This window comes from Setaria italica, chromosome IX (assembly GCF_000263155.2).
Source record: "Setaria italica strain Yugu1 chromosome IX, Setaria_italica_v2.0, whole genome shotgun sequence".
NCBI classification, from domain to species: domain Eukaryota; kingdom Viridiplantae; phylum Streptophyta; class Magnoliopsida; order Poales; family Poaceae; genus Setaria; species Setaria italica.
Genome location: NC_028458.1, coordinates 22,436,231 through 22,460,812, shown reverse-complemented (window position 1 = coordinate 22,460,812; position 24,582 = coordinate 22,436,231). Strand labels below are relative to the sequence as shown.

General features: G+C 48.0%; 2 protein-coding genes across 3 annotated transcripts; one reads left to right on the top strand and one right to left on the bottom strand.

Annotated features, from left to right (window-relative positions):
* The first annotated feature begins 573 nt into the window (after positions 1–573).
* LOC101773379 (putative glycine-rich cell wall structural protein 1) lies at positions 574–1,454 on the top strand. The gene has a single exon (XM_004986566.2). The coding sequence runs from the start codon at positions 588–590 to the stop codon at positions 1,212–1,214; it is 627 nt and encodes a 208-aa protein (XP_004986623.1). The 5' UTR covers positions 574–587; the 3' UTR covers positions 1,215–1,454.
* A 19,014-nt stretch (positions 1,455–20,468) lies between these two features.
* LOC101760397 (chlorophyllase-2, chloroplastic) lies at positions 20,469–21,945 on the bottom strand. Of its 2 annotated transcripts, XM_022822751.1 has the most exons (3): positions 21,793–21,944; positions 21,401–21,714; positions 20,469–21,327 (listed from the first exon to the last, which is right to left on the bottom strand). In XM_022822751.1, the coding sequence occupies exons 2-3, from the start codon at positions 21,671–21,673 to the stop codon at positions 20,617–20,619; spliced, it is 984 nt and encodes a 327-aa protein (XP_022678486.1). In that variant the 5' UTR covers positions 21,674–21,714; positions 21,793–21,944; the 3' UTR covers positions 20,469–20,616. The 2 variants fall into 2 exon arrangements, with proteins under 2 accessions (XP_022678486.1, XP_004983205.1); XM_004983148.4 differs by having other exon boundaries at positions 21,401–21,945.
* Positions 21,946–24,582: the final 2,637 nt, after the last annotated feature.

Here is a 24,582-nt window from a genome sequence, read left to right as displayed (position 1 = left end):
ATTTGCTAATGATGGATTAATTAGGCTTAATAGATTCGTCTCGCCGTTTAGCCTCCACTTATGTAATGGGTTTTGTAAATAGTCTACATTTAATACTCCTAATTAGTATCTAAACATTCGATGTGACACGTGCTAAAAATAAGCAAAGGGAACCAAACGCCCCCTTTATCACTCCATAGATGAACTGGTGATGAACTGATGATCCATCCAAGTTTAAAGCCGTTGTATATACATGAAGATTCCAAGTCTTGTTTCTTCCTTTGGTTTCCTTACTGTTGAACATCAACTCACGAACACAGATATATATACACCACTTGGCCATGTGTATGATTGTAATAGTGAATGCAAACTTCTAGGTCGTTGCTGCATTGTCAACTCCTCCCAGCTCTAAACTTCAGGCAGCATTCCATGGTTGCTTCCAAGTTGAAGTTTACTTTATCTCCACATGAGTCAGCGATCCATCTCACAGTGGCGCAGGATGAAATAGAATGCTCTTGCTAAGGCTAACTCTAGGCACTATAAATACCAATGTGAACTTTAGTACTTGGCATTCATTCAACTCAGCATTACGTTTCACTGCACTCAAAATGGCCATTAGCAAACCTGTAGCTCTTGGGCTTCTTGCCCTCTTAAGCATTGGACTATCCAGTGCTGCAAGTGCAAGGGTAGCAAGATACTCCACTGCTGAAGGGAAAGGGGAGGGACAGGGAGAGGGTGTGGCATATGGGAGTGGTTCTGGCTCAGGATCTGGGGATGGCTTTGGGTCCAGTGATACTAGTAACACCGGGGGCAGGGATGGGATAAGTAAGGCCCATGCTAGAGCTGGAGGTGGGGGCAGTGGTGATGGAGGTAGTAACCTCGGCGGAGCTGCACATGGTTCTGGATCAGGCTCCGGCACTAGCTCTAGTTCTAGTAGGGGTTCCGGAAGAGAGTGGCTTGCTGGTGGATATGCCAATGCTGGTGGTGCGGGGGGTGGGGGTGGTGCTGCACAAGCTGATGGAAGTTCCGATTCCATGGGTCATGGGTATGGATCTGGATCAGGTGCTGGCTCTGGCACCCGATATGATGATCGTGGTTATTATGGGGGGCACTCGGATGCGGTTGGTGGTGGTGATGGCAATGGCGGAGGCAATGGGCTACTTGGTGGACATGGCAATGGTGAAGGTAACGGACAAGGGTATGGGAATAGTGGCTATGGATCATCATCCCCCTAAAATAAAACCCCATGGTGTTGGATTGGATCAACCTAATCTCACCGCCCATCACACTACTCATTCCTTTTCTTTTTGCGAGGAATCACACTAGTCGTTCAACTTATTGTCCCTCGATGTATTTTCTAGTTTTCCTAAATTATAAGGCAACAAGAAATAAATGGCATCAGTATGTGTAATGTGCATGATATGTGTCGACAAGAATGACTGCACACGTGCAGTAGTCACATCTCTACTATAATAAAGCAAGTAAGGATTCTACCTCCTTTTTTTCATCGGTCCTGACAAGTGCGTCCCACTTGTCAGAGGGCTCCTTCTCTCTCCCTCCTATCCACCTCCTGTCGTACATACATCTATGGGCTCACCCGAAGGTTTGGACATATCCGCATATGGGGCTATACACCGAGACATACTGGATATGGAGACTACGGTGCAGGACGGCGTAGCCTACATGGATTACAAGCTACTAGTCGAGGGCAAGGAGACTACTCGTAGAAGTCGGAGTAGAACTCTCTGGTCGAATTCGACTAATATTCTTGTAAGATAACCGACTTGTAACCCTGCTCCTCCGTTATATAAGGGCGGGTAGGGACCCCCTCCAGATAGGTTCAAGGTTCAATCGAATACAAAAAATAACACACAGGACGTAGGATATTACACAATCTAGCGGTCCGAACCTGTCTAAATCGCGTGCCTACGTACACCATCGAGTCCTAATTTCGACGACAGCCTCCAACCAAAACTCTACCTCGGGTACTCCCTTGGTAGGTTGTCAGGTTTAAACACCAACACCACCTGCGCGCCTCCCTCCCGTCCCTTCTTCGGTCCCAAGGTGCAAGAACACGAACAAGCGAGGTGAGCCCAAACCGTTCCTCAACTCAACAACCAGTAAGAATCCAATCCCGATCGCCAAGAGCGCGAGCACTCACCGAAACTTTGAACTCCACGACAAGGTGGGCCCATGATGGGTTGGCTGCGCCCACGCCTTCACCGTCGTCGTCGTCTTCTAAGCCGGTGCCGCCACTGTCACGCGGGGCGTTCGAAGGAGGGGTTGGGACCGGATCCCGGGGTGGTTGGGAAGGGGGTAGGGACGACGGCGGCGGCTGGGGCAGGGAGGGGAGTGGCTGTACGGGGCCAGGGACTTCGCGATGAGGTGGGCCCATGATGGGCCGGCCATGCTCACGCCTTCGCCGTCACCGTCACCGTCGTCTTCTGAGCTGGTGCCGTCGCCGTTGTGCGGGGTGTTCGGAGGAGGGGTTGGGACCAGATCCCGGGGTGATTGGGGAGGGGGCAGGAGGGATGGTGGCAGCTAGGGTGGGGAAGGCGCCGCATGGGGAGGGGAGTGGCTGCGCAGGGCTGGGGGAGGCGCGGACTAGATCGGGATGTTGAGTAAAAGGCGTTCAGACTGCCGTCGGGCAAAGGAGAGGCAGGAGCAACTGAGAAAGAAGGGAGTAGAGGGCGGCGCTGCGGCGGTGGAAGCGATCCAAAAGCTAGGGGATAAGGTCAACGGGTATTTTACACAAAAAACCCTATAGTTGATGTCAAAGGTATATCTGACATTATATAAACATTTGTTGTGTTGTACAGTCTATACCTAATATTAAAGTGCGGTTGTTTGTTCCAACCATCGTAGTTGTTTTGCAATAAAGTTCCTCAACTTTTTCGTAATCACCCAGCAGTCCTGGGAGTTAAACTGTCATAGTTCTTGATGATTTGCAAAAAAAATATATCTCCCATTTGGTAATCAACTCGTCATCCTAATAGAAGCATGAATTTCTTGCTGCGACCCAGTCAAACGGCTCAGCAGTTCTGATCCATCTCCTCTGTTTCCCGAGCTCCCCACCATGCCACACCGGTGGCGCAACACGGAGCTCCAATTTCGCCGTGCACGGGTGCTGTTGTCCACTGCTGCACTCTTGCGCACCGCCCTGATCTAGCGTCAGCCTTCTCGGAAGCGGTCCGCTGCGATCTCACATATAATCCAAGCAGCAGCAAAGCATAAGCTGTTGTCGTAGCATTCTACCTAGCACACCCGCAAAGTGCGGCATCACCACCCTGCTGCCTGTTGTCGACACTAACTGCAGGCCAACACTGGTGCCTAGTATCCACTTGACATTACTGATGCAGTGGTGCTGCCTGAAATGCTTGTTGGTACTATGCGGATTGGAGTATGTTGACGCCAGATTTTGACACGTTTTGGATCGGTGTCAAGAGAGGAAAGGATTGGCCGATGCAGCGAATTAAAAGGTTACGATTGGGAATCGATCGATTGGTGCTACAGTTGGGAATCGGCCGATCGGCGCTACAGTGTTTCAAGCGATTGGCAGACGGAGTTGGTGGAGGTCGGCTGATTGGAAGGCTGGAGCGTTTGGGCCAATATGGGCTTAAGGTGGGCCAGAAAAAGAAGATAGAGAAAGATTGGCCTGTGGGAGTATGATAACCAACTCCGATACGAGTTGTGTTTGTAAATATTCATTTTCGTTTAAAATTAGAGATAGATCCTAGTCGGTTAGGAAATCAGTTGTAACAGGCTATAAATAGCCATCTTTGGAGATTTGTAAAACAACACATCAATCAATACAAACAACTTACTTTTTCATCGTACTTTACTTTCAAGGTGGCGACTTCTCCAATACATCTTTTCTTTCATGAGTTCGTATGAGTTGGTAGGGCTGCATCGACACGATCTTCGGTCGATTCTGTAAGTTCCGTTTATTGAGTAATATCTAAGCTTTAACTTCGGGCGCATCGCTGTCGTTTCGTTTAGATTTATTCACAAGTTATCGATATTTACTAGAATTATAGGATTTATCTATTGTTCTAGTTTTATCACTAGTTATCCAGCTTGAGATTTAAACTGTCGGCTTTATTACTGTTATTCTTATTTATCATTATACAGCCGATTAAATCTATTTCAAGTGTTGCTTTGCAGCATTGTTTAGTCTACTTTGGTAGTTTCTTTACAATCGCTATGTGATTATCGGTTGTTCGATAGCTGGTCATCTTCATAGCAAATCGGCCGATTCGCTGACATGTTTTTCGAGACAAATCGGAACTTTAGCCGATCGAAACCCCTAGAATTTAATACATCTCTTTCCTTGTCAATCAACAGGTCAGATTGACTAGCACGCCGCGCGAACTGCACTAGGATGATTACCCGAACAAGAGTTAAGAAGATTCTCCCGGGTCGTGTGTCCGACGCTGAAGGTCATCGGCCGATTTTAGCGCCAACACACTCTTGGCACGCCTAGTGGGACCAACATAACATCCAACATGTCAAAAGCCACCGAAATCTCCGAAGACAACATCATCGAGGTTACGAAAGCAGATCTCAAGGACGACCAGAAAGAAGAATTGGCAAGACACCTAGAAGAATGCAGGAAGACATGCTTGCAATCTTTCAGTCGTACCAGAAGTGGGGAACCGTCAAGAAAAAACTCCTCTTCCTACTCCCCACCGCTGAGGACTCGGGCAAGATATTCGATATGATTCAACAGTCCGTCTACCGGGCTTTCATCGACCAATCTTCAGTGATGACCAACACGGTATACAATGCCGTCATCAGTTCCCTAGTCAGCGGAGTAGCTCAGGGGTATTAGGGGCCAACGTACGCCCCGCCCATTGTAGCTCCAGTCAGAAGCTTACCAGACACATCTCACTCGGCTCCTCAGCTGGTACCAACACAACATGGAGGATACAACACTTCAATGCCTCCAGGATACAACGGCGCGCCATGCTTTCAGTCGCAAGCGCCGCCTCAGCCTACCCAGGTTTCCCCCATGCAATCGCTACCCTCAAACTCAGTACCGTGGGGGGGCACTAGCGACGGCGGCTGGTTTGGACCAATCAACCAGTTACGAAAGCTCTCCGATCCAAGCACCATTCCAATCGGCTATTCGGTCGACGGTCCCACAATATCAACCGGCCTCATCAGAAATCGGCAGGGGGGCAGACACTGCGGAAACACTCAGAAGCACGGCGCCGATGATGCTGTACGACGGGACAGCAGATTAGCTACGCCACCAACTGTCAACTGCTCACCGGCCACGCTGCCGCAAAATCCGCCACACGCTTTGATCCACCACCCGGCCATCCCACCACCGATCCATCAACACGTGCCAATCCCTCAACTAGTCGTTCATCAGCAGCAAGTGGATTGGACAGCAAGGATAGTAGAGGTGATTCAGGATCAATTCGGGTTGAAGCCGAAGGTACAAACCTATACATACAAGACGTTATACCCACCTGCCTACGACTTGCTGCCGTTTTGCCATCGGTACAAAGTCCCTGACTTCACCAAGTTCTCCAGGCTGGATGACACGTCAACTGTAGAACACATGAATAGGTCTATTATCCAGTGCGGAGAAGCAGCCACACAAGATGCTCTGCGTATACGTTTATTCTCGTCATCCCTGTCTGGATCGGCCTTCCAGTGGTTCACTACCCCGCCGCCCAATTCCATCATCACATGGGTCGATCTAGAGAAGCAATTCCACAAGTACTTCTACGCGGGAGTCCACGAGATGAAGCTTTCAGATATGACCAGCCTCCGGTAGAGGAGCGACGAACCAGTAACCAATTACGTGCAGAGGTTCAGAGAAGTCAGAAATAAATGATACACCCTGGTCTTGACTGACGCTCAGCTGGCCGATATCGCCTTCCAAGGTCTCCTGCCACACATCAAAGAAAAGTACGCCTCCCAGGAGTTTGAAAGTTTAAGTCAAATCGTCCACCGATTGGCCGGTCAAGAAGTACGCCCTTTCGATCAATGGAGGAATTTTCAGAAAAAGGTGGTATACTTAGAAGGATCTGAATCAGAGGAGGAGACAGAAATTGGCCTGGCAGAATGGGTAAAAGGGAAAAAGCTGATATCATGCCCGTTCGGGAAGAAAGAGCTAGAAGCGTTCGGTTTTGACACGTCAAAGGCCACAAAATCTTCGATTTACTTCTCCAAGAGGGGCATATCAAACTCTCACCCTACCACACTATTCCATCAGCCGAGCAGCTCAAAAAGATGAAGTATTGCAAGTGGAAAAATGCCACGTCCCATGACACAAATGAGTGCAAGATCTTCCGACAGCAAATACAATCGGCCATCGAGCAAGGCAGACTCAAGTTTGAAGTCCCGACAAAGCCAGCAAAGCCAATGAAAATTGATCAGTATCCTTTCCCTACTAACATGGTTGATACGGGGAGAAACGCACTCCAAACCAAGGTGCTGACGTCGGAATTGGCTAGGAGAAGCAGCACCGTGGACCCCAGAAATCAGGCTATGGTTGATGATGTCAAAGGGAAAAGACGGGTCGAAGATGAGAGCGAAGGGTCAGAAAGATCACGTAGACCTATCACTTCCCAATTCTTACTCAACAAATATCAACGGCAACAAGAAAGTTCGAGACACCGCGAAGAGATGATGCGCCGACACAAGGATCACTGGCGATGCCCCTTCTTCATCCACTGGTGGGAGAATAACCTTAGGCTACCTTCAGTCGATAATTGCCCTGAGTGCAGCGGTTCATATCGCGATAATCGCCCACTCAAGAGGTCACGTTCCAGAGACAGAGGATCAGAGCCGATCAGGAAGAACTAGCACGGACAAGAGGATCGGCGCCTTTCAGTGCCTGATCGGCTAGCGGCAGAGTTGACCGATATGATCGGCCAAGGGGCAGAGCTGAACAGTATGATCGGCCGGGGGGCAGGATTGACTAGCACAAGCGACTGGGGGGTAGAGCCAGCGCACACGATCGGCTAGAAGAGATGGCCGATGCTAGGGTGTCAGCTGAAAACCCCCTAGGGTGAGAACCAGACTGGGAGCACGTCAAACCGCCAGCCAAACCGGTGAACCCCAGGTGGTGCCCTGATGGATTGACCAAATCCCAAAAACGAAGGATCTAACGTCTGCGCCAATAGGAACAACAAGAAGAAGAGCAGAGGGCAGATGTTGGATAAGAAAGATGACAAGTCTCGAGTCTGGCACCCCAAAAGAAACAACAATGGGAAAGGCGACAATCAGGATTCAGCAGCTGATGTCAGCATGGTGTTCATCTTGCCGATGGAGTTCATGGCTCCCGCCGATCGGGATGACACGACAAGGATGGAAGAGCAGATGGCGTAATTGGCTTTGGAGCCAATGACAAACACTTTTGAGAAATCGGAAGACGAAAAACAACAACATCTCAAGGCTCTATTCCTTAAAGGACACGTCAACGGATGATTTGTTACTAGGCTACTGGTGGATGGAGGCGCCGCGGTCAATATCATGCCATATGCTATGTTCCGAAAATTGGGCAAAAGTGATGAAGATCTGACCAAGACGGACATGATGCTCAAGGATTTTGAAGGCAACGTGTCCCCCGCCCGTGGAGCACTCTGCGTCGACCTCACCATCGGCAGTAAGACCCTTCCCACTACTTTCTTTATTATTAATGGCAAAGGGTCCTATAACATGTTGCTCGGTCGCGATTGGATACACGCGAATTGCTGCGTCCCATCTACAATGCACCAATGCCTCGTACAGTGGGTCGGCGACAACATCGAGATAGTCACCGCCGATTCTGCCTACAGTGTCGCTGCGGGCGATGCGCAACAGTGGAGCTGCGAACACGTCAAGTGCATATCCGGTAGAACTTGGGACACCAATTTCCTGAAAGTGTCCGATTTTAGCCTACAGTCGATCCGAGCAGTCGGCTCTGAAGATTCAGATTAGATGGATCAGTTCATCCGAGAAGACGGGAAGCTTGGGCATGGATTTACGTCGGCCGATTCATTGGAGACGGTGGATTTAGGCAATGGCAGCAAACCAAGGCCGACGTATATTAGTGCTAGCTTCGATCCCGAGTACAAGTGTAAATTGACAAGTTTATTAAAATAAATTTAAAGATTGTTTTGCTTGGGAATACCATGAGATGTCTGGTCTAGGCCGGTCCATTGTCGAACACCGGTTGCCTATAAAACTAGGATATCGGCCATATCAGCAGCCTGCACGATGATGCAACCCTAAATTTCTACCTGATATAAAGGCCGAGATTACAAGATTGATTGAAACGACATTTATTCAGCAGTGCCATTACGCCGAGTGGATTTCTAATACTGTACCCATATACAAGAAAAACGGAAAGTTGCGCGTATGCATCGACTTCAGGAACCTAAATCAGGCTACACCGATGGATGGGTATCCAATGGCGACAGCCGATGTTTTGATAGATGCCGCCACAGGGCATGAATTCATCAGTTTCATGGATGGTAATGCTGGGTACAATCAAATATTAATGGCCAAAGAAGATATTTCGAAGATGGCTTTCAGGTGTCCGGGCCACCTCGGTTTATTCGAGTGGGTAGTAATGACCTTTGGATTAAAGAACGCTGGCGCTACATATCAACGGGCTATGAATTATATTTTTCACAAGCTTGTTGGTGTACTGGTGGAAATCTACATCGATGACGTCGTGGTCAAGTCAAAAGGACATCAGGAACATCTGGCCGATTTGCGAGAAGTGTTGAAGTGCACAAGAAAGCATGGGTTGAAAATGAACCCGAACAAGTGTGCATTCGGTGTGTCGGCCGAACAATTCCTAGGATTCATGGTCCATGAGCACGGGATAGAAGTCAACCGGAAGATCATAACTGCCATCAACAAGGTTGTGGCCCCGCAGAATAAAACTGAGCTGCAGTCCCTAATCGGCAAGGTCAACTTTATCAGAAGATTCATCTCCAACTTGTCCGGGCGTATTCAAGCTTTCACTCCTTTGTTGAAGTTGAAACCCGATCAGGAATTCGTGTGGGGAGAAGAACAGCGAAAAGCATTGGAAGACATCAAGCAATATCTAATTTCACCACCTGTATTAGTCCCGCCACAGGCTGACAAGCCTTTCAGACTATACTTATCGGCCGATGAACGGGCTATCGGATCGGCGCTGGTACAGAAGTTCGAAGGTAAAGAATGGGTAATATATTATGTTAGCAGAAGACTCTTGGACGCTGAAACAAGATATTCCCTGGTAGAATGGCTGTGCCTGTGCCTATATTTCTCATGTACCAAACTCAGGCACTACTTGTTATTAGCAGAGTGCATAGTCATATGCAAGGATGACATGGTAAAGTACATGCTATCATTGCCAATTCTGAAAGGATGGATTGGAAAGTGGATACTAGCTCTGTCAGAGTTTGACCTAAGGTACGAATCGGCCAAAGCTATCAAGGGCCAAGTCATGGCCGATTTCATGGCTCAGCATTACGGACCGGAAGTCGCTGTCATTGAACCAGTTCCATGGACTCTGTACTTCGATGGTTCTTCATGTGGGGCCGGATCAGGAATCGGCATCGTCCTCATATCGCCTCGGGGGGTAAGTTATGATTTCTCTCTGCCGATAGAAGCATCCACGACCAACAATCAGGCGGAATACCGAGCCATCCTAAAAGGTATTCAATTGTTAAGAGAGATCAAAGCCAATGCGGTGGAAATTTTTGAGGATTCCATGCTCATTGTGGATCAATTAACGGGGAGATCTGAATGCAAAGATGATGTCTTGAGGATTTACTACGAAGATTGCCTCCAACTTTTAAAGGAATTCAAGTCTGCGGTTATTGAGCATATTTCTAGAAATTACAATGAAGAGGCCAACAGGCTTGCCCAACACACGTCCGGGTATTGGCCGATTCAAGGCACCATGACTCTGGAACTTGCGGCCGATGACTGGCGAAAGGAGATCGCCGATTACTTGAATGATCCGTCCAAGAAAGTGGATCGGCGAATACGCTTTCAGGCCACAAAATATGTGGTGCTCGAAGATGATTTGTTTTACCGGACGATTGATGGAGTTCTGCTCAAATGCTTGGGAATGGAAGAAGCAAAGGTCCTGATGGGGGAAATTCACGAGGGCATGTGCAGAGCTCACCAATCGGCTCACAAAATGAAGTGGATGATTAGAAACAACGGGTATTATTGGCCGATGATACTCGAAGATTGCTTCAAATATTATAAAGGGTGTCAAGATTGTCAGAAGTTTGGCAACGTGCAGCGTGCACCAGCCTCGGCTATGAATCCGATAATCAAGCCATGGCCGTTTAGAGGTTGGGGAATAGACCTCATCAGACAGATTTATCCTCCATCAAGCAAGGGACACAAGTTTATATTAGTAGCCAGTGACTATTTTACTAAGTGGGTGGAGGCAGTTCCATTGAAGGCCGTGACATCAGCCGCTATGATCGATTTTGTGAGAGACCATATTGTTTATCGGTTCGATATCCCTCAAACCATCACAACTGATCAAGGGACGATGTGTTGGAGGTATGCCCTAGAGGCAATCATAGAGATGATGATATTCCATTTGTATCCATGATTTGTATGTTGTGTTCATTGAATATCCATTGAAGGCTACTTGAATTGATTTGCAATTATGTGAATTGTATGTGAAACTCTTTACTTGTATGGTTATTCTAAAGTTGTCCCTAGTCAGAGTTCATGTGAGGACACACATGAATATTAGACTAGCACATGTATTAGTTGATGACTATGTTTCACAAGTCATGGACATGGAGATGTTGAACTAATAATGTGGACAAATGTGGAGACATGTGCTAGGACTGACCCAACACGAGAAGTAGTTCTCTCTTTAAACAACATATACGCTTTGTCCTTAGACCTGAGACTGTCGCATGTATTCTAGATGTGGATCGACCTACTTAGGGGCTATCAAACGCTACGCCGTAACAGGGTAGTTATAAAGGTAGCTTTCGGGTTTGTCTAGAAGCATGCTATGAGACATGGTCAGTCAAGATGGGATTTGCCCCTCTCTGATTGAGAGTGATATCTCTGGGCCCCTCGAGTGATCGGATCCAAAAATGCATGGCCATGCTACGTACGGTTAAGAGTTAACCTACAAAGGGATTCCGAATCACAGGATCGAGAAAGAGCGGTCGGCTTGAAGCTAGACCAAATATCGTGAGGCAAAGGGAATAGCATGTATATTATGTTGTGATGGTTCGTCTGATATGATCTTCGTGTGCGTATAGGAGTTGGCACGTCTTGCTAGAGGCCGCTACCGACTATTGGGCCGAGTAGGAGTACTCGGGCCATGTCTATACGTATCCGAACCCATAGGGTCAGACACTTAAGGGGCTGGAAGCCCAATTCGGATCAGATCCGAGTTGGATTAGGTTTAGAAGTGCTAATGGGCCTCGGATCCAGAGGCCCGTCAGGAACCTCTATAAATAGAGGGGTGGGGGCGTCCTAGGGTTTACACCTTTTTGGCGAAACACACCTGCCGCGCCTCCCACGCCCTCGCCTGTTGCAACTCGCGGATCTAGCAGTCCGGCTTGCGACACTTCCTCCCTGCACGTATGGATACCTTGGAGGTGTTGCGCCTGCAGCACTTGGACGAATCGCCGACGAGCCACCGACGAGCCACGACGAGCCGACGACGAGCCGCGGTACCGGAGGCGATCTTGCTGCACGTGGACGAGCTGCTGAGGAGCTGCTGGACGTGATCGACTACGTACGACTACGTGATCGTCTTCACTGCACCGACGCATATCTACATCTTCCGCACCAGTAGTACGTCGAGTGGTAATCCCGTGATCCTTATACGGCAGTTTTTCCTGGTTATACGCGGTAGAATTTTTTTGAATTGCGCTAGTGTAGCCTACCTCGTATCCCAACACGATGTTCACTTCAGGAGAGTTCGAAGAGTTCACCGCTGATATGGGAATTAAATTGTTGAATTCTTCTCCGTATTATGCTCAAGCTAACGGTCAGGCTGAATCGTCCAATAAGGGGATAATGAAGTTGATCAAGAGGAAGATAGAAGAACAACCCAAGAAGTGGTACCTATCCTTAACCGAATCTTTATGGGCTTACAGGATGGCCTGTCACGAGACCACTAAAATATCTCCTTATCAGTTGGTATATGGTCACGAGGCAGTATTGCCTTGGGAATTAAGGATGGGGTCAAGGCGCACATCGCTTCAAGATCAGTTGACGGCCGATGACTATTCCCTCCTCATGAAGGGAGAGCTCGACGATTTGGCAGGTCAGCGTTTAAGGGCCCTGATCAGCGTTGAAGAAAATAAGAAAAGGGTGGCCAGGTGGTACGACAAGAAGATCAAGGTCAAATAATTCTCCCAAGGAGATTTGGTATGGAAGTTGGTGCTGCCGATAGGGTCTAAGGATCCCAAAATTGGTAAATGGTCGCCCACTTGGGAAGGACCGTATAAAATCGGCCGATGCGCTCCGGGAAACGCATATATATTGGAAACTATCGAAGGAGAGGAATTCACAAGAGCCTTGAACGGAAGATACATGAAGAGATACTATCCTAGTATATGGGTGGATGCATAACTGACGATAGGGTGCATCAAAACGACCTTGCCAACCCCTATTGGCTCCTGTTTATATAGCCGATGCAAAGATAACATCGCCTTAAGGACAAAACATTCGATTAGTCTGGCCGATTTATTATTCGGTACAAGCAATATGGTACATGGCCGACACGGTGCAAGTCGCCCTTAGAACAAAAGTACCAACACATTTATTGATCATGCTTTTTCTTAATCTCCCTCTTGACCTGACCTAATTCTATCAAGAGGCGGATGCTCTTTTCCTCCAGATCCTCCATGGTGGCTTCAACCTCGACTTGACGAGGAAGTGGGTGGCTCCTGTCAAGAGGTGGTTGGGATGCCCCCGCTGTGGCATCCTCAAGGGTGACCTGGCGAGCGAGTGGATGACTTCTTTCAGTTGGCGGCCACCTGGAGCAGTTGACGTCCATATGGTCCAGGATCTTCTGAACATCAGCGGGGATATGATCTTTGAGTTCTTCATGATGAGCCCTAATCAGATCTCTGTCCGCCTGCGACAACGGTTCGTCGGAATGCATGACCTCGATCGCTCGTTCCAGACTGGGACTAAGGCGTCTCGACTGAAAAGGTAGCAAACAACCACCCAACGTCAGATTGATTGAAATATCAGGTGGAGGAACAAAGGAAGATTTCGTACCTGATTGACGGAGAAAGAAGAAGAGGAAGAAGACATCTCGGCGCTTAGTCTGAGGGTATGGGGATCAAATTACTAGAGGAAAAGAGAACGGGCGATGTGAATGCCTTTAGAAACGATACGTGGCCTCATATTTATAGAAGGAAAAGGACGAGGGGTTGGTAAGACGCGTCCCATCGGAATAAGGGGTCATTAAATGAAAAAGCTACCACAGAGGACGGTCTAAGTTTGAATCCGCACATCAACGACAAGAGGACATTAAATGTTTTTATAGAGCATTCAGTGCTTTTACAATTCACCCAAGGAGGGCATTAATACCTGCGATCGCTCGCTGCCTAACCTGATCGTCCGAGTCTAAAGTCCTCTGGTCATCATCAGCCGATCCAGGGACTTGTGGCATATGACAATGGATTTTTATTGCTTCATGGGCCAGGTTCTGCCTCTCCTACTGCAGCTCGACAATGACGGATGGGAGGTCTTGGAGTCTTTTCTCTTCAGCAGCTATGGCCTTGGTCACCTGCTCCATCTCCTTGGCGAGCTCTGCCCTTCGCTGTTTGAGGCAGTCTATGGCACCAACGATATCTGGGCGAGAGCTTTCGAGGAAGCTGATTCGTTGATGCACCTCTTGAGCTCGATGTTTGTAGGAATCTTCCTCCTCGTGGGCTTTCACTAGTTTGGCACGATCGGCCATGTGGCGCAAGGCCTTGAACACGGGAATCCACATTGATTTGATGTATGCAGCGGGTGCTAGAGCCTCTTCCGCCTCTTCTGGAACTCGGCCTCTGATTTCGCTGAGAAGTTGCCGAATCGGCGAGGCGTCTTCTACTAGTCGGCTGCTGTAGTCTTGGAGGAGGGTCTGTATGCTCTCAAGCTTGGCACAGACATCATCAGGGATCAAGCTCAGCGTGATTTGGCACGAGGCAACCTCTTTATCATCAGAAAGTGCAACCGCAAAGGAAAAAAGACTGTTGTTGGGAGTGTCCTGCTCCTACAAAAGAATAAAAAATAAAAATACAGATTAGCCGACGGTAATAGGAAATCGGCCGATTTGGGTGACAAGTTTCTTACCTCTTTAAATCGGATTTCTTCTGCTTGCGCCGGTGGGAGTGCTACCCTCATCTCGAGAACTGACACGACTGGTTCATCAGAGGAAGAAGATTCGACGATTATTGATGCCCTGCTCGGGCCTGCCTTCTGGAAAGGTACAGGAAACGGATTTTTATAAGTATAATGCAAATGATTAAGTCTGATGATATATAATGACTGCTATACCTCTATTTGTCGCCCGGCCGATGGTTGTTGGAAAGGTACAATCGATGTGTCCAGGGTAGCCTGCATCAAAATCAGTTAGCTTTTGGTTAAGTATCAAAAATTGAGTTAAAAGACTCTCTACCTCGTTGGGAGGAATTGCTGGCGTCCTGGTTTCTGCCTGGATTGTAGCCGATTGCTGCGGAGACTGCACTGGGGCGATTTGCGCAGCCTAACAGAAAGAAGAAGTTAATATCGACAGGATACTTAGAAGAATGCGCGGTATACGAAATTACTTGAACAACTTCCACAAACAATGATGCAGCGGCTGCTCCAGCCTCTGTAGCAGCTTGGGGGTCGACTTCTTCGATAATCGGTAGAATCAGTGCAGCTAGAGATTCAGCCGATGCCGCCGCCGACTGATCGGCCGATTCTATACGAGCGCGCACTCAGCGACTCGTCTTTTTTGAAGAGGTTTTCTTCGGTGTCTGCTTCGATCGACCGGTGGTGATGTCTTCGATGGTTGGGGCATGATAGCCGATAAGTGGGAATGGTGTGTATGGGTAACGATTTTGTATCAGCCTACCACTTCGGCTACGCGTGGGAGGAAGTCGACTTTCGGACTGTAAAAGGAAATAAGAGTTAGCGGTAAATTTGTAGCATAAAAGAAAATGACATCGAAATTCGCTAAGAAGAGAGCAGTACCGCTACGTTTGGGTCGATGTTTTCAGGATCCAGATCATTGCAATAAGTTACAGGGGATACACAAAAGAGATGCTGCTTCCATTCTGCCCACCATAATTTGAATTGTTGAACAGCAAAAGGGGCTACTATCCAATTGTTCAGATCGATGGTACTGGAATCAAGCACTAAATCACATAGCCGATTATAATCAAGACCCTTAGTAAGCGCATCTCGGAATTTTGCGCGGCCGGCAACGTAAACCCGGATTGGCAATTGACCAAGGCCAAACTGCCGTGCTGCAACTGATGGGTTATAAAACTCATAAGGTAGGGAGTCCTTCCCAGAGAAGAAGTTTGCTGGTAAGATCCCTGGTTTGATCAAGGCGTCCATAAGATCATTGTCAAAAGAGTTGGACGTCGAGTCATAGTAGAAGGGAAGCTCAAAAAGCGGCTCTGTTCTCTGGTACGGGTACCAACTGGTAGTTTCTTCACTAAATCCGTTGTAAAATCATCTGAAATACTCGGCTGTCTGAGTGGGGGTGAGCTGGCAGCCAAGAAAGGCCGATGCCGCTTCACCAAAAGAGGTGCACCGTCGTCGTACTGTAGGATTTTCCTCTAACTCAATGTTTGGGAATGTCTTGGTCTCTATTTGTTGCTGGAAAACCTTGCTCATGTACAAGTTGAGCCAGAGGGTGACGAACCACCAGGGACCACCAGGATTACCAATCGGGTCTCCCTTCGACAGTTTGACAGCAATCTGGTGCATCATGTGGTAGGCCGATCCTAACAGGTGTTTCCCTAGAGGGACACTGGATCCTCTTGCCAGGGCTTTGGCCAGAGCTTGTGTGTTGGAAGAGGGGCCGACTTATCTACCGCAGAAAAGGTGCTTCTCTAACCACATCATCAAGAAGGCTGCGTATTCTCTTTCTAAAATTGTCTCGGTCCTCATGTTTTTGTTGATATAACCTTTCCACCCGCCGATTCCTTTCATTTCCAGCCGATGGGTCGGCTTGATTAGATAATTAAAGGGTGTATCGGGGGAGGAAATATCGAGGCCGGTCAGCATCAGGACATCGGCCAGAGTTGGGTCATGGGTCCGTGCCCAAAGACAATCGCATTGAGCACGTCAGACCAGAAGTAAGAAGCCGCTATCACCAGGGGTTCATTCTTCTCCATCTGGGACAAAGATAGATTGATGCACTAGCTGATTTTTAATTCATCCCATTGAATTCTCTTGGAGTTGGCCATTCTTTGATACCAATCTTTTGCAGCCGGGGGTTTCATTCGGCCAAGATCTAAAAGTGCCTAACCACTAGCTCAAATCCATAGGTGATTGTTTAAAAGGAATCCTATGGGTTTCTAGGTTGATCAGGTCAGTCGGGTCTGGGTTCCCCATAGGGCCTAGGCAGATGAGACCAGGAGCTTCGGAAAGGCGGATGGTGATTTTGCTGTCTGACCGCCTAAAGAAGGTGAAAAAGGGAAGAACTAAGAATAGATCTAAAAGATGCATGGGCGGTAAAAAGTAAAAGGGAAAAGTTTCGGATGTTTACCTCTGGAATGAAGCTCATTGTTGCTGATGGGGTCACCGATGGAACTGCCGTCGCTGATGGCGCTGCCGGCCGAGCCTCCATTGCTAGTGGAGTTGCCGATGGTGCCACCATTGAGGGGATGAAGCAGGATGCGGATGAAAGAAGGATCGCCGGAGAATGCGAATGGAAGCCGAAAGGGCGCTGGGAGGAGATGGAAAGTGATTCGCAGGGGAGGAAGTTACTGGGCTCGTGGAGAAGAAGCGGCAGGGAACGCCAATATTTAAAGATGGTTCGAGAGAAGGGGTAAAGACGGGATTTTTACCGCACTGTCTACACAAATTTCGGAGGAGCGGTTGTCTTAGGCGTCCAGTTCGAAAAGATTGCAATCATCAGGTAGAAGACCGCGAAACAGAAGGAGATTTTTGCTACGTTTGTTTCGGAGAAGAGGTTAAAAAAGAATTTCGAAGTAAAAGTCATGTTTTACTCCAAAATTTGGGGGCATGTGTTGACACCAGATTTTGACACATTTTGGATCGGCGTCAAGAGAGGAAAGGATTGGCCGATGCGGCGGATTAAAAGGTTATGATTGGGAATCGACCGACTGGTGCTACAATTGGGAATCGGCCGATTGGCGCTACAGTGTTTCAAGCGATTGGCAGACGGAGTTGGTGGAGGTCGGCCGATTGAAAGGCTGGAGCGTTTGGGCCAATATAGGCTTAAGGTGGGCTAGAAAAAGAAGATAGAGAAAGATTGACCCGTGAGAGTATGATAACCAACTCCGATACGAGTTTTGTTTGTAAATATTCATTTTCGTTTAAAATTACAAATAGATCCTAAGTGGTTAGGAAATCAGTTATAACAGGCTATAAATAACCATCTTTGGAGATTTGTAAAACAACACATCAATCAATACAAACAACTTACTTTTTCATCGTACTTTACTTTCAAGTCGGCGACTTCGCCAATACATCTTTCCTTTCACGAGTTCATACGAGTTGGTAGGACTGCATCAACACGATCTCCGGCCGATTTTGTAAGTTCTGTTTATCGAGTAATATCTAAGCTTTAACTTCGGGCGCATCGCTGTCATTTCGTTTAGATTTATTCACAAGTTATCGATATTTACTAGAATTATAGGATTTATCTATTGTTCTAATTTTATCACTAGTTATCCAGCTTGAGATTTAAACTGTCGGCTTTATTACTATTATTCTTATTTATCGTTATACAGGCGATTAGATCTATTTCAAGTGTTGCTTTGCAGTGTTGTTTAGTTTACTCTGGTAGTTTCTTTACAATCGCTGCGTGATTATCGGTTGTTCTATAGCCGATCATCTTCATAGCAAATCGGCCGATTCGCTGACACGCTTTTCGAGATAGATCGGAACTTTAGCTGATCGAAACCCCTGGAATTTAATACTTCTCTTTCCTTGTCAATCAACAGGTTAGATTGAGTGGCACATCGCACGAACTGCACCAGGGCGATTACCCGAACAGGAGTTAAGCAGATTCTCCCGGGTCGTGTGTCCAACGCTGAAGGTCATTGGCCGATTTTTAGCGCCAATAGAGTATGCTCAAGCTGGTTCGGTAATTGCTAGATGAATTTGCATGAAAGTTTTAAATTTAGATGTGGTCCAACAAATTCTAATCAAGGGTAAGCATTTATTTAGCTTTACAGTTTCTTCTTTTTTTATAGGTTGAAAGTTTTGTGGGCGATACGTCTGTAATAACATGCTAATGCATGAAAGTTAAAATTGGAGTTGCGTGCATACTGAATCTATATACCAGAAATTTCAATGTATGTTTAAACCTGATGTTGCGTACATTATAAATTAGTAATGGCAAAACAACCTAGACAGCCTCAAGTTACTGGCTGAACCTCCTTAATTTAATCAGGATTGGTAATTTAAATTTTAACTTAGTGATTATACAGCTGGAGAACAAGCCGAGGATGTGCATGGGACCAAATATAAATTAATGGAGCACTCTAAATACTAAAATTGCTAGATGATTGGATCAACATAATAAATTAATTGTGATTCAATTATGCACACCAAAGTTACATTTTTTTAGTGCGAAAATTTTAGGGACATATGCAGATAACTTAGGAATTAAAAAAAGGTGACGGATCACAGCATCTAGTTATATCCAGAACCTCCGTATTCTTGGGATAGCACCTGGTATGAAATCAATGAAGGAAATATGGCAGATAACTCATGAATTAAAAAAGGTGATAGATCACAGCATCCATTTACATCTAAAACCTCCGTATTTTTGTGATAGCACCTGGTATGAAATCGATGAACTTTTCTCCTTGTGATAGCTTATCTATTTCTTTAATTTTCCTTGGCAGAATTTCGGGAAGGAGAAGAAGAAAAGTGATATAGCACCATAAAATATGAATTGGGAATAAGCGTATAATTATTTTAGAGAGGGTAAAGACCCGTAGCAACGCACGAGCCCCGTAGCAACGCACGAGCACTTCTGCTAGTTTATCTCTCATTGGTATAATTTCTCTGTTGGTTCCAGGCTTCCGGAACACAGATTCTGCATGGACTAATATGTGAGGATTTACTTTATCAACCATGCATTTGGTTACATACAGAATATCATGAATCTGTTATCTTAGTAAAGCAATGCTAAAGGAAGTCACCTCCTCCGTTCTCAAGGCTTAAAACTACCATGTTGGTCGTTGAAAAGGTAGAAGAAACTCAGGCCATTGATCATTACTGGCCGACATTATAATAGTCGAGATAGAATCCATAGTTATTGCTATTATGGAAAGAGAGTGATACAATATTAGGATTGAAATTAAAGTCCCCATGCCAAAACATGATGAACACAATTGAACTTTGATACATATATAAAACATTATATCATGTAAAACACTTTATGAGCTCCAACTCCAAAATTCCGTACTCGACATGATGCCCTAGCATCCTGCTTTTGTCATCAACCACAATGCTGGGACGATTGTGCTGAAGGTTGCTGCCATATAAGTAACATTACCACACGCCCACGCACACACACTGACACACACAAGCTCCAAAGGAGCTCGTCACAAATCTATAAGTAAAATTACCACACACATACGGCTCGTCACCCGTTGTTACAGCTGTCCACTATGCACGTAATAATAACAAGAATATTCAGTTCTTCACCTCAACTAATTTTGGCATTAGCTGCTAGCATGAGTTTATTCCCATTCTCCATGGCTTTAACCAACTGATAATTGAAAGTAACTAGCAAGCTTTTTTTGCCTGGCTTGGTGAGGAAAGAACTTGAACGCATGAGCACCGAGGTAACCAGCAAGAGAACCAAACACATAGATCCTGGAAATTCAGACCTGAGTGTGTAGATTACTTTTCAGGTTCATTGAGGTAGAACCTGTCCACCTGTGTCAAATTCTAGATTCGTGCTTGCTTAGTATGTTAGCGTCTGTACTATGATAAGGTTTTTGTGGTTTTATTTCCTGACTTCTCGTTTCATTTGTCTGGCCATCGTTGTTGTGGGATGGCCATGGGGGACTGAACTTGCAGCCCATCCTGCCCAAAGTCTCAGGTGGTCTTTGTCCGGTCCAGCATTGGTAAGAGTAAGAGTTAACGCGATTCAAACGCGTCTGCGCGAGTATCGCCGGCGCCGGCGAAGACCCTCACCGAGCGTGGCCGTGGCACCGTGCACCGATGGCGCAGGGACGCTCATGAGCTCGGGTGGGGACGGTCGTTGCACCGTCGGCCAGTGACCATCGGGTCGTCTCATCGACGGCCAGCCAGTCGCCGCCGTCGTGGTCCAACAAGCTCGCCATGCAAAATATCTACACATCTTCGTATCCGTTTTCTACAAAAATCTACGCACACACATCCATTTCATCTTTTCAAGCTGTAATTTCGACGTGTCGAGTTCCTGTCGCCACAACACAGTCCTGCAGATGACAGATCCTACAATCTAAGGATTAGATTCTAAGCTATCTGCGCCATCGCCTCGTCACCGAGGAACTCCACGACGGACAGCGCCACGGGCGCCTGCTCCGGGCGCGCCCTGATGCCGTCCAGCGCGGCGCCGTCCCCTCCGACCCACCTCTTCAGGAACGCTACCGTGGCGCCGCCCACGAACCGCCGCATGGGCGCCCTGGCCCCGCCGCTCCTGCAGATGGCGCGCGTGAGTATCCCCCTGGCGCCCGGCGTGTCGTCGTCCATCATGTCCGTGTGCCCGTAGTCCCTCGCCACCAGGTGGCACGCCGACGCCGCGGCGGGGTCCATCTCGTCGCAGAACGCCGCGTGGCTGACGCCCCTTGGCGCGCACGGCGGGAGCAGCGGGCCACGGGGCAGCTCGCCGAGCCCCGTGCCGATGACCATGGCCGGCGCCGACACGCGGAGGGCACCGCTTCTGCCCGTGAGGATCGGCGGCGGCGTCTGCCTGCCCATGCCCATGCCGTCGACGGGGTCCACGGCGACGAGCGCGGCGAGGGGGATGGCGAGCTTGGCGTGTCCCAGAGCCAGCGCGAACGCCACCTTGCCGCCGCGGCTGTGGCCGGAGACGGACACCTTAGTGGCGTCCGCTCGGACGCCGGGCGGCAGCGCGGAGGAGAGGCCGCCGGCGGCGAGCCAGCCGATGACGGCCGCCGCGGCGTTGATCTCCTCGGTGGCGTCGGCACCGGAGATCGTGTACAGCTGCCCGGAATCTTGTCATGGGGAAAGAAAGCTAACAGAACTGGACGAACTGATGAACTGCTTATATTATTACCTGAGGTGCGACGACGATGAAGCCATGGGAGGCGACGTGCTGGAGCAGCTGGGAGTAGAAGGAGTTGACGACGAGGTAGCCGTGGAGGAAGACGAGCACCGGGTACTCCCCGGCCTCGCGCGGCGCGGCGACCAGCAGCGGCTTCGGCGGCGGCGTGTCAGCGCCGGGCGGGGACGACGGCGTGCCGCCACCGCACCTCGACGGCGCCTCGACCCGGACGAGGCTGACGCCGTGGCGCCCGTGGTCGAACACGCCTCCCGCCTCAGACCCCATGCACCGGTGGAGCAGAAGGCAGTGTGCGAGGAACACGAGCGCTGCCGACGCGATGTTCATGTCAATAGGGAGCTCTGACTGTGTGTGAGTGCAGTTGCAGCGATAGACTAGAGATGGACCTGGAAGAGTGAAGGTAATAATCGAGAAATGGGATCCGTGGCTGCTTGGCGACCGACCGTGCTCCTTCCTTATCTTGGGCAGGCACTTGAAGGATTTTGTAGTCAGTTAGAACACAGTAACACTGCTTGGTCTGGGTGTTTCGTTTGTCTTTTTGGGACCTCGTTTGTCTTTGAAAAGACTCGGTTTCACATGGGTGAACAACAAAAAAGGATCAAAATATCCCCAGTCTTAAAAAAGGTGCGGCCCAGTGGCATAAAAAGAAGACAGTAGACAGCTGACCGCTCGTTAGCGGTTCATGGTTCACCAATCAGACCACTAATCCAACCATTAGTTTTTATTAAAAAAATAACTAAATAAATTTAAGTAACATACTCCCTCTATAAAAAAAAAGTCACCAACAAATTTTAGAAAAGCTAAAATAATCTTGATTGTCACTATTTATGAAACGGCTTAATTGTCACTATTTATGAAATGACCCGAATTCCCATTTATGAGAATCCAAGCCTCTGCACCTCTGTGATAGTCCTAGGAAACGGCTATCACGTGCAATCTCTATATCAGATAGTACAATTTCATACAAAAGCGAATGTAGAAATGAGAATCAAACTAATACCTACATACAATATACAACATCTTGGCACATATGCCAGTACAAATCCTTCAGGACTGAATCAAATAGAAGAAAAAGATATACGAAGTGCAGCGCATCAAACAAGTGGATCTCCATATCCATCAGGCAACTTGAGAGAAGGACAACACCTTAGTATTCTCATCCATCATCAAGTTGCAGTCGGCTGAACTTGAAAAACCAAAGTCTACCCGAGAAGAGGATAGACCTATGTTAACTCCCAATAGCAGCAAGCCAAGGAAATAGGGAAATAACACTATATGTATGGATAAACCTATATCTGGCTTTAGAGGTTTATGTAGCAGCAACAGCAATTAAGGATGCGTCAAAGCAATACCATCTCCGAGGTTAACACCTCACATCAAGGAAGTCGTGATAAACCACCGGATCCTTTACCCATGAATGTAGCACCCAAACACACTAGGTGATGTGAGAGCTCCCTTCCCTCGCATCTCAACAGTAAACGCCAGCCTATCTCAATAAAAGGGGGAGGTAGAAGAATAGTATAAGTCTAGTCAGAAGTAGCGGTAGTCTACAGTACTGTCCATAACTAGTGGACACAGACTATAGCTATAGGTTTATACACTCTACAGAGGTTGTACATCTGTACCAGCCTGGATGGAGCGTGAACAGTAGCTAGTCGTCCAAACCCCACCTAACGGCCGGAACCCTAGTATGTAGCTAGCACTCTCCTGCTTCCTCGAATCTAGAACTGTCTTCAACTGCAGGGCATGTTGTCACCAGTTGAAGACCTCGAAGCTGTGAAACCTACCCATGTGTCGATGGAGTTCTTATTCAATGATTCGAGCCATGTGAGCGGCACCGCCTCCATGCAGATGGGGAAGTAGATGACTTTGGTGTTGTCGTTTCCCCCAGCTACTTGCATTGACAACAAGTAGCATCGGAGCCATTGGACTTGGTCCTACTTGCCATCGTACTTGGTGATACTCGGGGGCTTGAATTTTTCAGGTAGAATTGTCCTCCTGACTTGTCTGGAGAAGGCGGCGAACCCGTTAGAATCATCCCCTGGGTGTTCGACTTCTTGCTCTCATTTGCGGCGCCGTCCGTCAATGATAGTACGGGCGTTGCGGCCGGCATTGATCTTACTGCGAAGATCTTCTACCGGGTGTTCAAGCTCTAGGTTAGCCCCACGGTGGCCACGGCCTCCCGAGGGTCCCACCAAACTACCCTCTGCTAAAGCTTGGCTTGGTCTAGCGCCTCCAATTTGACTTGGTCGGGATGGAGTACGTCTATGGCTACTGCCATATTGACTATGCTAGGATGGAGTGCATTGAACTGAATGTATCGGTTTCTGCTGATCGAGTTGTTCGTATGCGCGCTCTGCCAGTTCAGCCAATTGTCTAGTATACTTGTTCTGTGGCATTGCGTGGGTAATGAGATTAATGGACGCGATGGTGACAAGGGGAGTACGATGTTGATGCAATTGAACTGCTTCAAACGCATTATCCAGGTTCATGATTAGTAGGTTTGCTGCAAGGAGGTGGTGGTGCTCTGCTCTTGTGGCGTTTCTTGTTTGTCGTCGAGTTCTTTGAGTTTCAGTCTCCTCTCCGGCAATGTTGGTGGTGAGCTCATCCTGCAAGACATCATCCGGGTGATGTTCATGCTGCAGATTTCTATCCAATTGCTCTTCTTCTTCACCCTCTTATCCAGCAACGAGAGCGAAGAGTTCTTGTTCTGGAGAGTAGTTTCCCGAGCTTGAAGTGATGACCTCCATGTGTGGCGGAACCACCTCGGATTAGCTTGATTAAGCAGGGTTAAGCCGCCTAACATGCGACACTCCTGCCTAAACCGAGTTAATACGAAGTGCCGTCGGATTGCATCCGATTTAACCACTTAAACAGGATCGAGTTTAGCAAACCCACACGAAGGTGAGTGGTTACAGAGAATACAACAAGTCCACTGAGTTGAACAAGTTTTACCCACTTAGTTCGGCCATAAAATCCAACATCAGAGTTTTACAAGTTTTCAAGAAAACAACAGGGAAACGCTAGCGGAAGACTTCGTCGGGGTCGGACATCCCTGGTGAGGCCAACCGGGACATCACTGGCTCCTCTCCTCGCCATCCGAGGAGGGGTCCCACTCGACCGTCCAGCCTGGCGGGAGCTGGGGCGGCCAAGCACCAACCAGAGAGGGGTCGGAC

Excerpts from the sequence above, each read along its gene's own strand:
- LOC101773379 (XM_004986566.2), top strand. The coding sequence starts at position 588 with ATGGCCATTAGCAAACCTGTAGCTCTTGGGCTTCTTGCCCTCTTAAGC.
- LOC101760397 (XM_004983148.4), bottom strand. The coding sequence starts at position 21,733 with ATGAACATCGCGTCGGCAGCGCTCGTGTTCCTCGCACACTGCCTTCTG. Across the intron at positions 21,328-21,400 it reads TCATCGTCGTCGCACCTCAG|CTGTACACGATCTCCGGTGC; the intron begins GTAATAATATAA and ends GATTCCGGGCAG.